Below are 13,499 nucleotides of genomic sequence, written 5' to 3'. Positions count from 1 at the left end.
TATTCAAAAAGACTCGCCTTTGCGCCACACAGGCACAGTGCCACGTGGAATAGTAATTAATATTGCCCTTTTTGAACTTGTGGCTGATCAGCACCACCTCTATTAGGCAATCCAGTCACGCTCACCTTTGCTTTTCCATCCGGTACTTTCCGCATTTCGGCATTTCGGCAAATTTTCGCGTCGCCACTGGCTACACATTGCATTGCGCCCTCGCTTTTGTCGTTTCCCTTACTCCCCTTCCTTTGCCTAGCCCCACCATGGGCCCCTTCCTCTCCTTTTTATTCTCACCCGACGGTCGTTTCTGGGTCCCCATTTTAGTTCACCTCCTCGTCACCTCCACCCTCCTCCTCCTCATCTTCTTTGCACCCCCACCATTTCTGATGTCACCACTTCCTATCTGCTTCCGTCGCCGATCCGTTGACTACCACGTGCCACTGCTGATATCAGCAAAGCCCCGGCGGCCGGTCCAAATAGGGCAACAGGTCCATCTTCATGACGTCGATCTGCCATCATATACTATCAAAACATCGGTCGCTCGTCTTGCCTGGTTGGAGCGTGGGTGGGTAGTTTTTGAGCTGGAGAAGGTTCATCCCCTTGCGTCGCCCATGTTCATCGCTGTCCCATTCACTTGGGTACACTTATCATTTGTCCATCGTCTTCGCTACAGCTACACGCTGCCTGGGACTCACTTGTTCCAAATTGGAACTACTCCTCTCCCTCCCTCGTTTGATCAGGTGGTCCAACACAACCAGTCCATTGGTAAGGCCATGGAACTGTCAGATTTGGACTAGGTGGTGGACCGGTGGCTCCAGTTTCTTTTTTTCAGCAGAACATTCATTTACAGTGCGATTATTTTTGATTTTTGAATCATTTTTATGGACACATATTTTTTTAGAATGCCTGACTGACAATAAAGGAACTGTGTTGATACTGATAGTGTTTTGCCTTGCTCTTTTTTTACTGCATCTTCCCATGACATCATGATTTTCCTGCTCTCTTTTTGCTATTGGACTTTACTTTATGGCTGTACAAACCTGTGATATTACTCACAGCATTTATTGTTCTATCCCTTTCTTTTCTTTTTTTTGACAATCTTATCCTGTACTACCTACGCAGGATTCGTCAGCGTACATTCCTTCCTTCATATTCTTTCTCATTCTTTTTGCACAGCTATACTGTGCATAGCCTACTTCTCTTTTACTATATAAACCCCTGTATTTTACCTTGTAAAAAAACAACAAGAACTCGATTCCAGACTTCTTCTCTAATCTCAAGTTCACTACTCTGCTACTTGTGATCCAGTGTGGTCACAACACTTCCCACTTCTACCACTGTTAACTGCTGTCATCGTCACTCGTCACTTTTTGAAAGTGATTGTCATCCCCTTCGATTAGAGTCCTTCTGAGCACTACAGTTTGTGCGTCAGGAGCCTGCTATCACTGGGAACCTCGTCACCTCGTCATCCTCGTTGTTCTCAAACCTACCTTGTGCTACGATTAGCAAGGTAGTGCTCGTCTATACTCGCCACAAAGCCCCTATCTTTCTATAAATTCAACTATCCCTCCTCCTCAAAACCCACACTCATACACCACTGGGTTTTACTTTGAAGGATCTTTATACGTACCACCCCACGAACAACCAGACCACTCCACTGTTCTAGGAGGCAAAGCCCATAAACAAGTTCCGTGGAATCTGGGAGGATTGTGTGTTAGTTTGTTTTGTGTGTGGTTTTCTAACAACAGTTCTCATCATCGACAACGGACCGAACTTTATCCGACCACCACCTGACCTTATCAACGAAGAAGAAGAATATGAAGTAGAAAGTATTCTTAGACACAAACCCTGGAAACGCGGACGCCGTTACCTGATCAAATGGCGCCATTACCCTCATTCCGAAAACTCATGGGAACCAGAAGAACACCTGACCAATGCTGCGGAGATACTGGAAGCCTATAAGAGAGACCACAAACTGCGTTGAAGAGACAACCACCCCCACCACCACCAATCCTCTGTCTCTCAAAACACACAACATGTCTACTTCTCACTCTACCGGCTTCCCCATCACCACCTACTCTGTACCCGGCGAAGCCAACATGCTAGCCGACGAACGAGTGTCCTTTGCCCGAGGGCAACGACACAACCAGGCTGACGTCTCTGACGCCATAGAATTAATGTCAGCCAAAAACGCCCACGTCTATCTATTTCGTGAAACAGAAAAACACTATCCCGATGCGTACCACGCTCTTTCTTCCCTATACACCTTCCTTAACATAGACCTCGTGGCTGACGAACTCCTGAAAGCCATAGACTCACTACATTTGTTGGAAAACGAGCATTCGCGGCACAACAATCAGGACTCGAGTATCTGTCGGGCACTCCGGATGGAAAAGTTAGTTTTGGAATCTTTGGAACGACGCTTGAGGATGAACTCCTTGAGTGGGCAGACGGACGCGGCAAAGGCATATTTGGAATTAGGCGGGAAGATCTTGCTAACTGAAGCGCGCACACGGATAGAGCGAGACGGCTATACGAGTACTCCTCCACCCGGTTTGTCCCGCCGGTCCCCATTACACCCAGATCAGATCAGTGTTACCCCGGAGCTCACCTACCCCACCGCTTCCCCACAACCTCCGCCCACCCAGTTAGCGGAAAAATACATTCCCACCGTCCCAACCAGCCCGACCTCACAAGGGTCGAACCCCTCCAGTCCCCGTTCCACTGGGTCGAACCCAGAACCACTACCACCGCAGTCACCTCCGCCTCGACCGGTACCAAACGCCCAAACCCGTCGCCTGACGAAACGACGAGGAGCCCGGCTAGGCCGACAAGAAGTGATACTCCAGATCCCCGCCGTCAGAACTCCATCAAATCGGCGATCTTGTACGTCAAAGAGTCCGAAAGACAGTCCGCCTGGCGTAACGCGCAGGCCTGAGACCGGCTCCCCTTCCAATCCAATCAACGTAGATGACGCCGACATGATCGACCAATTGTACGCGGGAACGTACAACCTGGGAGATGACGATCCCCCCACTCCCAAATCCGACACCTCGTCCAATACCCAACGAAAGTACCACCAAGGTGTTCGCGACAACGCTCCTTACTGTCAAAACTGCGGTTGGAGTGATCATCGTACATATTATTGCGAAGCTTACTACTGCCCCGACTGCAATAGACGCGCACCAGGGCATAGTTTCAATTGGTGCCCTATTCGTAGGGAAAACGAAGATAGGATTCTGATGGAGGGATTACATGGAGATGTCAGCTACGACGACAGCTACAACATGGATGGCGAGGGTACCAAATTTCGGTGAAATTCGAAGCAAGTAAGGGGGTAATGTTATGATTTGTCTATCTATATTACGGACTACTCATTTCTCTTTACTCATCGGTTATACCATCGGACCGATGACTCACATCCCTCACATACACTTCCGCTCCTCTCGCATTTCTATTACTTTGTATAGTACTCAGTCCTCAACGGACAGACCTACCCTAGATAGGACGTAACTCCTATCGCCGACTTACTTCTCTATAAATACGCTTGTAACAGTAGTAGTATTCTCCAATACGATTCTACGCAGTTCACGCTTACAAAGCTAGAACTTCCAAGATCAGACTTCCATACGGAAGAAGACCAACAACCGTTGGAATCCCTCTATTCAGAATTACATCCTCGAACTTGTCTTCGGATAAGTCTCTTTGAACAAACTCGACGAACCCTCAGACTTTGTTAAGCACTTTGTGCGTAACATCACGTCGTTGCTCTGTGCATTTCTATATCTTTTGTGAATATCATGATATCATCCAGATATATGATAACTAATCCTTCGTCTATCAACTCTCTAAAAAGCGTGTTCATCATTGTTTGGAACGTGGCAGGGGAGTTTGTCAGTCCGAACAACATGACTAACAGTTCGAATAACCCCCAATTTGTTCTAAACGCTGCTTTCGGTTCATCTCCTTCTTTTATTTGGATATTGTTATATCCCCATCTTACATCTAGTTTTGTGAAGTATTTAGCTCCACTCAACTTGTCCACTAGTTCTCCGATCAGTGGAAGTGGATATCTGTTTTTGATAGTGATATCATTTAACTTCCTATAATCTTGAACTGGTCTTAGCTTTCCATCTTTCTTTTTTATGAAGAAGAAGGGTAATGCGAATGGGGATTTTGATGGTCTTATCCGTCCCGATTCTAGGTTTTATTTTAAGAATGCATCTAGTTCTTCTTGTTCTCCTTTCGTTAATGGGTAGATCTTGCAATCTAGGGAGTGATCCCCTGGTACTAGTTCGATTGCGTGATCCCATTGTTTTCTTTCAGGTAATGTATCAAACTCCTTTTTATCAAATACGTCTTTGTATTGATGAAGGTGTTTTGGTACTATCTTTTCAAATCCTCCTTCTTTTCGATCTTTGCCTGCGGCTTCAGCCAGCTTCTGTGCCATTGTGCCTTGAGCTCTAATATGGTAATATTGATCGTCGATCGTGGCATCTTCGAAGTTCTGGAGATTCACCTGTATCATTCTCTCTTCCGCTTCAAGTTCTTCGAAGAATATTTCCGGATCTTCCTCTGGGTCAGAGATTTGGATTCTCAGGTTACATTCTTCGGGACATCTTTCGAAGGTTAACTTTGACTCTTTCCAATCTATCTTTGGATTGTGTTTGCTTAGCCATTCATGTCCTAGAAACATTTTTCCGTTACCCAGATTGGTTACGGCTAGATGTATCTTTTCGACGTGACTGTCGATTTCCATGAGTAGCATTACAAATTCACTGATGGCTCTGTTTCTGTTAAGAGTTCCATCTGCGTTATAGACTGGAATAGGTCTAGGTATCCTTTTTGTCTCATATTTTTTGTCTTTTACAAATTGGGAGTCGATGCAACTCCCCGTGCATCCACTATCCAATAATGCTTCGACTATTTCTGTTTGGAGAGTATCTAGTGTAGTAAGCTTACATTTTACGTTCATTTGATTGCCTTGGGTGCCCCTAATGTACTTTTTAGGGGAGGCAATTTCTATGATTGCTTGTATAGCTTCTACTTTTGGTAACCGGTTGATTTCTTTTATCGTTTCCCGGGTTACTTCTCTAGTTCTCTTTTTGTGTGTCCAGGCGCTTAGAATCCCAATGGATCTTTCTTCCTTTTGGTCTCTTAGCCTGTCCACTACCCACTCTGGGGTCCAAACTTCTTTTCTTTCTAGGTTTTTTAGAGGGGTTCCTGACCTCTCTTCTACAGTCTCTGCTGCGTTTTCCTCCGTAGAGTTCACTGCATCGGGTGTAGGAATCTTAACATCCGTCGTCAATGCTGCGCTTTTTAGTGATTTGCCCGCCGTCAAAACTGCGGATGTCTTATCACTCTGCGCCGCTCTTGTGTTTGCATCTCTTTTGTTTCTGATTTCCTTTTTTGTCTGTGTGTTAATAATTTTATTGTCATCTGCGCTAAAGCAGCAGCTTAACAATTCAGGGTTACATGTTTCTACAGTCAAAGGAAGAAATCGGTTCGAAACATCTTTTTTAGGCACAGTCGGTTGATGCGGTACCGCTGGCCTCTTTAAAAACCCTCTAGGATTTTTTCTCTTTCCTCTTTCGTCATCTTCTCTAAGAATTCGCGGACATTGAATTGTGGCTTCTTTTTTTGTGCATCTTTGCACTCGAAGCTTCTATGTCCTTTTTCTCCGCATCGGTAGCATTGTCCTTCCGTATGGAACTTTGCTTTGTCTATCTCCATTTTCTCTCCGTTACCGGTATAAGTATAACCGGTTCCATCTCTCTTCTTGTCTCCTTCTTTCTTTTGTTCCAAATTGGTTCTTTTTCCAATCTCGGAACCTTTCTTTTCCTTTTCTCTTTCTCTCCAAATATAGTCCAATGAGTTCTCTTTTCCATTCCTGATAGTCTCTAGGAATGTGTCCACCGTAGATCACCCTGTCTACTAGTGGTTTGTTCATGTTTCTTCTCAGTAATGAAACTAAGAATTCTTTGTTCATTCTGTTTGTGTACCCCGCCCATCTTTTCTTTTCTTCAAACCTTTCAAAAAAGGCTTGGGCGGTTTCATTGCCCTGTTTCAGGGTCAATATTTTGTTCTTGGCAGTCTCTTTTTCAAAACTGTCCTTGAACGTTTCTTCCATCTTGTCGGCAAAGTACGGCCAACTTCTGTATGTATGTGTAATGTTGAGCCCTAGTTGTTGGGCGTCAACTCTGTTTTCTAGCCAGTCGGTCCGAAAGGCCGCGGCTTCTCCATCTTTCATAAAAGACAGCACGGAGCTTATCTTTTTTCTGTCGTCTTTAAAATAGACAGCGTCATCTTCAAAATGTAAAAGTAGGGACTCTCTAAAGGCCCGGTACTTCTTCTTGTCTCCTGAGAAGTTCTCTGGCTTCTCTAAGGCTGTCCTACTTCTTTCCACCTTTTCTGGAGGTGGCGCTGTTTTCGTTTTTAGTCTTCTTTCTAAGACGCTCACTTCTTCGAATGCCTCGTCTAGCTGGGATTGATATAGCATTTGTGTTTCTCTGATCGCTTTTTCTACTTCTTGTTTTACGAATGCTTCTAATGATACTTCTTTCGGTGGAGGAGTGTCTATTCTGGGCAATGAGTCCATCATTTCCCGAGTAAATGCGCTGTCCGTGCTGTTGGATGGCTCTGGCCAATCTCGATATTCTAGATTGGACATTTCTGAATTCGAGTTGTGGTGGTGGGGGAGTTTCGGATTTGATTATGGGGGAGGGGTTTCTGATCAGTGTGATTTCTGGTAGAGGGAATTGTTCTCTGAAAACGTAATCTCTGGAATAAACGTGTTGTTCTCCTATCCAGATATAAAATTATCTACTGAGCATAGAAAGGAGTTCCCCAGTGATAAGCTGGATCTATACACCTCTTTCTAAGATCTCGGTAGTCTATCTTTTTTCTCTTTGAGTCAAGGTGATCCTCTTCCATTCACCACTGACTGTGTAGGTACTGTAACTATTTTTGTATTTTTATGAATTTTATGTAAAAGCTATCGTGATAAGACTGGGTCCGAACGGTTGTCCAGTTATAACCGGCTTATTAAGCTCTCGGTTCTTCTCCTGACTGGCGGACGCAAGTGCGCGGCCTGGTCAGAGGAAAGCAAAATTGAAACTAAGTAAAAACGAGAAAATTCCTATGGTTCCACACCAAAGGAATTATATTGATATAATTGTAGCTAAAGGGGGATGGTGACGAAGGAGTCTTGGGAGGAGACATTTGCTGGGAAAAATGATACAATAGTGTCGGGGCAAGTAGGAATATTGTTTAGTGGGATGATGGGTTGAGTGCGAGGTTTGTAAAAGAGTTTGAGTAAGGTGAGGATAATGATGATAAGGATGATGATGATGGTTAGGATAGCTGCTGTTACGTTCATGGACGGTACTTGTTACAGTTGTTGATTGTGTAAGATTCCTATCCCCTATACCGAGTTAATGGAGGGACAAGTCTCAAAGATCAACAAGTAGTGTCAAGTACTAGATTAAGAAGTAATCAACAACTGAAGAAAGTATGTACATGAGTGCTGGTATATATATGTTTTCTGAAGGTCAACCATGAGGCGCTGACTGATGTTTTTACGTTATGGTCTAGGCTTTATCACGTGACTAACTACTAACTACTGAACTTGTGTTCTTGTCTTGTGTTTGTCACGTGATTAGATATAAATAAAATGAAAAAAAAAACTAGCGCTCTGGCTCAAGTCGTGACAATAATGACTCCTAGGAGTACAATTGTGCTCCTAGGAGAACAATGGTTACTCCATGGAGTGGTGGCTATGCTCCATGGAGAACAATGGCTGCTTCGGCAGAGACCGGGTTTATCCGGTTTTGTCACTCCCACTCAAGTGCAACTGTAGTCCCATAGCTTTAGAGAATTTCCAGTGTTTTTCATGAGTGAGGGGTTTAGTGAGAATGTCTGCAACCATATCTCCTGTAGGAACGTATCTGATTACTGCCTCTCCCTTTGATACTAAGTCATCTTGGATAAAATGATATTTCCATTGAATGTGTTTTGTGCGAGCACGGAACTGTGGATCTCGTGTAAGAATGATAGCTGCTTGATTGTCACAGTGCAATGTTGTAGGTCCATTTTGAGCATGTCCAATTTCTTCAAAAAATGTCCAAAGCCATGCAAGGTGTTGTCCAGCATTGCTCAATCCAATGTACTCTGACTCCGTGGAGGATAAAGCTACCATGCTTTGTCTTTTGCTTGTCCAGGAGATTGCTCCTCGGATGGTGATAAAGACAAACCCTGATGTTGATCGAGACGTGTCTGGGTCTCCAGACCAATCTGCATCTGAATATCCATAGAAATCCATGTCCATGGAGACATCTGTGCCACCATATCCTAGTTCCATGTCCCTGGTTGCTTTCAGATATCGGAGGACACATTTTGCAGCTTCCCAGTGATGGCTCCTTGGAGCTGAGCTATGCCTGCTTAGTATTCCAATGACGTAGGCAATGTCTGGGCGGGTTCCGAGCATGGCATACATGAGGGAGCCTACAATTGAGAGGTATGACACTTGACGCCCTTTAATATGCATCTCGTGTTGCACAATATCTTCCCCTGGAGCATTTGCAAGGAGTTTTGATCCATGGGCCATTGGTGTCCATACTGGTTTGCAGTTCTTCATTCCAGTACGCTCCAGGACTGTGTCAATGTATTGGCGTTGCAATAGGGATATTGTTTTGTTTGAACGATCACGTTGGATTTCTATTCCAAGGATGTATTTTGCTTCTCCAAGGTCCCGCATTTTGAATATGGATTCAAGTTTGGCTTTTGTGATATCCACGAATTTTCGGGATGAAGCTCCTAGGAGGAGGTCATCTACATAGACAACAACAAAGCATATTTGTTTGTTGTCCCGGTGTCGATGATGAGAACTGTTGTTAAAAAACCACACACAAAAACAAACTAACACACAATCCTCCCAGATTCCACGGAACTTGTTTATGGGCTTTGCCTCCTAGAACAGTGGGTGCTCTGGTTGTTTGTGGGGTGGTATGTATAAGGATCCTTCAAAGTAAAACCCTGAGATGTATGGGTGTGGGTTTTGAGGAGGAGGGATAGTTGGAATATAGAAAGATAGGGGCTTTGTGGCGAGTATAGACGAGCACTACCTTGCTAATCGTAGCACAAGGTAGGTTTGAGAACAACAATATGACGAGGTTCCCAGTGATAGCAGGCTCCTGACGCACAAACTGTAGTGCTCAGAAGGACTCTAATCGAAAGGGATGACAATGACTTCAAAAGTGGGAAGTGACGATGACAGCAGTTGACAGTGGTAGCAGTGGAAATTGTTGTGACCACACTAGATCACAAGCAGCAGAGTAGTGAACTTGAATTTAGAGAAGAAGTCTGGAATGGAGTTCTTGTTGTTTTTACAAGGTAAAATACAGGGGTTTATATAGTAAAAGAAAAGTAGGCTATGCACAGTATAGCTGTGCAAAAAGAATGAGAAAGAACATGAAGGAAGGAATGTATGCTGACAAATCCTGCGTAGGTAGTACAGGATAAGATTGTCAAAAAAAAGAAAAGAAAGGGATAGAACAATAAATGCTGTGAGTAATGCCACAGGTTTGTACAGCCATAAGGTAAAGTCCAATAGCAAAAAGAGAGCAGGAAAATCATGATGTCATGGGAAGATGCAGTAAAAAAAGGGCAAGGCAAAACACTATCAGTATCAACACAGTTCCTTTATTGTCAGTCAGGCATTCTAAAAAATATATGTCCATAAAAATGATTCAAAAAATCAAAAATAATCGCACTATAAATGAATGTTCTGCTAAAGAAAAAGAAACTGGAGCCACCGGTCCACCACCTAGTCCAAATCCGACAGTTCCATGGCCTTACCAATGGACTGGTTGTGTTGGACCACCTGATCAAATGAGGGAGGGAGAGGAGTAGTTCCAATTTGGAACAAGTGAGTCCCAGGCAGTGTGTGGTAGGTGTAGCTGTAGCGAAGACGATGGACGAAAGATAAGTGTACCCAAGTGAATAGGACGGCAATGTACATGGGCGACGCAAGGGGATGAACCTTCTCCAGCTCAAAAACTACCCACCCACGCTCCAACCAGGCAAGACGAGCGACCGATGTTTTGATAGTATATGATGGCAGATCGACGTCATGAAGATGGACTTGTTGCCCTATTTGGACCGGCCGCCGGGGCTTTGCTGATATCAGCAGTGGCACGTGGTAGTCAACAGATTGGCAACGGAAGCGGATAGGAAGTGGTGACATCAGAAATGGTGGGGGTGCAAATAAGATGAGGAGGAGGAGGGTGGAGGTGACGAAAAAGTGGATTAGAATGGGGATCCAGAAACGACCATCAGGTGAGAATAAAAAGGAGAGGAAGGGGCCCGTGGTGGGGCTAGGCAAAGGAAGGGGAGTAAGGGAAACGACAAAAGCGAGGGCGCAATGCAATGTGTAGCCAGTGGCGACACAAAAATTTGCCAAAATGCCAAAATGCCAAAAGTACCGAATGGAAAAGCAAAGGTGAGCGTGACTGGATTGCCTAATAGGGGTGGTGCTGATCAGCCACAAGTTCGAAACAGGCAATATTAATTACTATTCCATGTGGCACTGTGCCTGTGTGGCGCAAAGGCGAGTCTTTTTGAATATTCGCTTCATTATTGACACCTGTCCATGCTACCAATCCACTTTGGTGCATGACAGCGGCGCAAGAAAGAGGAATTTGGACAAAAGGGGAAGTGCCGCGTGGCATCATGTGTGAAAGCTAAAGTACAAGGTTAAAGCAGAGAATAAAAATAAAGGGAAAGTCCGAAAATTATGTTTATCGTAACAAGTAGTATATATACCCCAATAGATCAAGGAGACTCCTCAGCAAGTCCTCCTGTTGTTTACCCACAACAAACTCAGTCCTATCTTCAGGGTAACCACTCCCCTCACTTTTTTATAGCTGTGTCTGAGTTGTGCGCCAGAGTATACAAACTCGTGGTTGTTACAGTCATCAACATCAATGTACAGACAAAGGCTCACCTTGACAGCAAGGACCAGAATTTTTGCCCCATTCCCCCCATTGGAATATTCAGGGGGGCAGCTCTTGTGATGGTTGAAACAGGCCTTGTCATTGAGCTGAATCATGGGGACTTTGCAATTTTCAGGTTGTCTGATATCACTCATCTCAACCTTCATTATGAAGGTAAATGAGCATCCATAGTACTTCATACTGATTATGAATTTGTTTCATGGGCTGCTGATAGAAATGGCTGGCAGGAAAATGAAGCAATGAGGACCTTTGCATAAATACACTGTCTATAGTACTACTATACTACTCCTGTATGCATTTTTCAGCAATTCTCAGAGGTATTGTCAAGGGTTATTCATGTTTGGACCAGAATGCCTGCCCTAAACTCTGTGGGTAAAATCTCACTTTTATGTTATACTTGATTTTCTGTTTACCCTCTTACAGGCTGGTCAACTTTGATGGCAGGCACAAAAAATATGAAGGGTAAATCTAAAGCTAATGCCTCTAAGGGGAAAGGTGGTGCAGTTACTTTTAGTGCTGAGGAGTACCAGCACCTCATGGCTATAAATGCCAGGGTACAATCTACCCAGGCAGCTCAGAAAGAGGCATTGGAAGCCAATGTATAGATAAGATATGTATTCTGGATTTATAAAGAATAAACTCATCTCTCTCAGCAACAAGAAAGAGAGCAGCTAGTTTAATGGAAGAAGAAGAAGAAGAGGATTTCAATGATATTGACCCAGTTACACCATCAAACCTGTGAGGCAATATTAAACTATAACAAAACAAAACCTATCTCCGACTGCACTTGCAGGGAGTAAGGGTATGATAAGTCTTGCGGTCAATAGATGCTAGAGAAGATAGCAAGTCAAGGACGAAGGAGTAGACTTTAAAGGTTTTTGATAAGGAGTAGAATTGGTTATTCAAGTAATAAAAAGCTAAGGAATCATACATTGATATATAGGGTTCTTATAGCTAACTGTATATCTCTTCAGATTAAAAAAGGAATAAAAGAAAGTGGTCTGAGGAGAGAATTGACCAATGAGAAAAAAGAGTAACTATGGTACGACTTCAGAAATCAATAATCAGGTGGGAGAATATACTAATAATAGATTTGTCAGGCGTGCTCAGGAACTGTGTCCTCATGATAAGGTACAATCTTGAGCCAAGCCTTTATTTATATATCCAGGCACTGATGGGACTTGGAGCTGGTTAGCGAGATCTCAGCTACTAGTCTTTACCCATTGTGCTGGCTGGCTGGGAGTACTACCTTATTCTCTGATCTGCAATATGAAGTGGTATCTATGGTTAAGAAAACCCGTTAGGGCAATGAGAAGTAGAATGGCAAAGGAAACTTCTAGCCCTAAGATCAGAGGTGTAATGGGGAAAGTGTCTGGAAACCAAGACATGTGATGAAAAGGTAAAAAAAAGTAAATGCCTCCTAGAAAAAAATAAGCCATCAATGATGATTCTGATGAGGAAGATTTTCAAGGGGTCCTAACTCAAAAGCCACACATAGGTGGGGATGAAAGCAGCGGTGATTATGATGAGGATGAGGGTGCTAGACCTGATAATAAGATATAATCATTCCTAGAGGAAAAGACTTATGTGCTGCTAAGATGTTGATAGACTCATTCTAGATAATCAAGTATGTCTCTGAATACTTCTTACATTCACAAAGCTAACAGCCTATGTAGCAGCCCAAGTCCAGGCCTGTTGTTATACAGGAGAGGACTAGTTTGTCCAGAAAGTCTTCTACGCCTTTGTCCAGGATATCTTCTACCTCTACCTCTATTTCTACACCTGCAACTCTCTCTTTACTGCCAAAGATGGGGAAAGGGTGTGGGATCACCCTTAATATATTTCCCAGTCATCTTCTGGACCTTGCTACCACTGGACATGCTGTCATGAGATTGTACACTGTGACACAAGGAGGATTCCCTCCACCTACCTCCTGCTCCAAATTATCCTGGAAAAGACTTATTGATGCTTCAAAAGGCCGAGAAGATTTACAAGCCAAGCTTCTAGAGATTAACAGCAATGAAAAAATCAAAAACACATTAATCAATTATGTATGTGTCACCACCTCTCATAATATCATACTAATCAATGACTCTTTTTACTAGGTTTGGTCTGCTGTTGCCTAGGTCCAGGCAGAAATTGTAGCCAAAGCTTGTCTCATGATCAATGGTGCTTACCATATTCCTGGTGATATGATGCCAGCTCAGATCAAGGAAGTCGTAATGTGGCTTTTAGAGACTAGTGCATTTGCTGATGGTGATCTTGACATCAAGGTGAACTATTGTTCTCCCATATTAACATCAATCTTAACCATTTTCAAGGCCAGGATATTTAACAAGCAGAAACTTTTTTCTCATCAGATTTTCAACTTGAAGGACTTAATTCATAATCAGTGGTATGGGCATAATGGTGAGGGTGTGCACTACCCTGAACATTTTAAAGGCATCCCTTTTGTTACAACCTAGAGTTTGTATACTCTGACGCACAACTCAG

At 43.6% G+C, this 13,499-nt stretch overlaps 1 protein-coding gene across 1 annotated transcript; it reads left to right on the top strand.

Annotated features, from left to right (window-relative positions):
* Nucleotides 1-2,030: 2,030 nt before the first annotated feature.
* SERLADRAFT_433636 (uncharacterized protein) lies at nucleotides 2,031-3,311 on the top strand (the record flags this gene model as incomplete). Its single annotated transcript, XM_007313848.1, has 1 exon — nucleotides 2,031-3,311. One exon carries the CDS (start codon nucleotides 2,031-2,033, stop codon nucleotides 3,309-3,311), a length of 1,281 nt encoding a protein of 426 aa, XP_007313910.1.
* Nucleotides 3,312-13,499: the final 10,188 nt, after the last annotated feature.

The sequence above is a fragment of the Serpula lacrymans genome, assembly GCF_000218685.1.
Source record: "Serpula lacrymans var. lacrymans S7.9 unplaced genomic scaffold SERLAscaffold_2, whole genome shotgun sequence".
NCBI lineage: Eukaryota > Fungi > Basidiomycota > Agaricomycetes > Boletales > Serpulaceae > Serpula > Serpula lacrymans.
The sequence above is the reverse complement of the archived record's forward strand: the minus strand, read 5'-3'. Positions and strand labels throughout refer to the sequence as shown.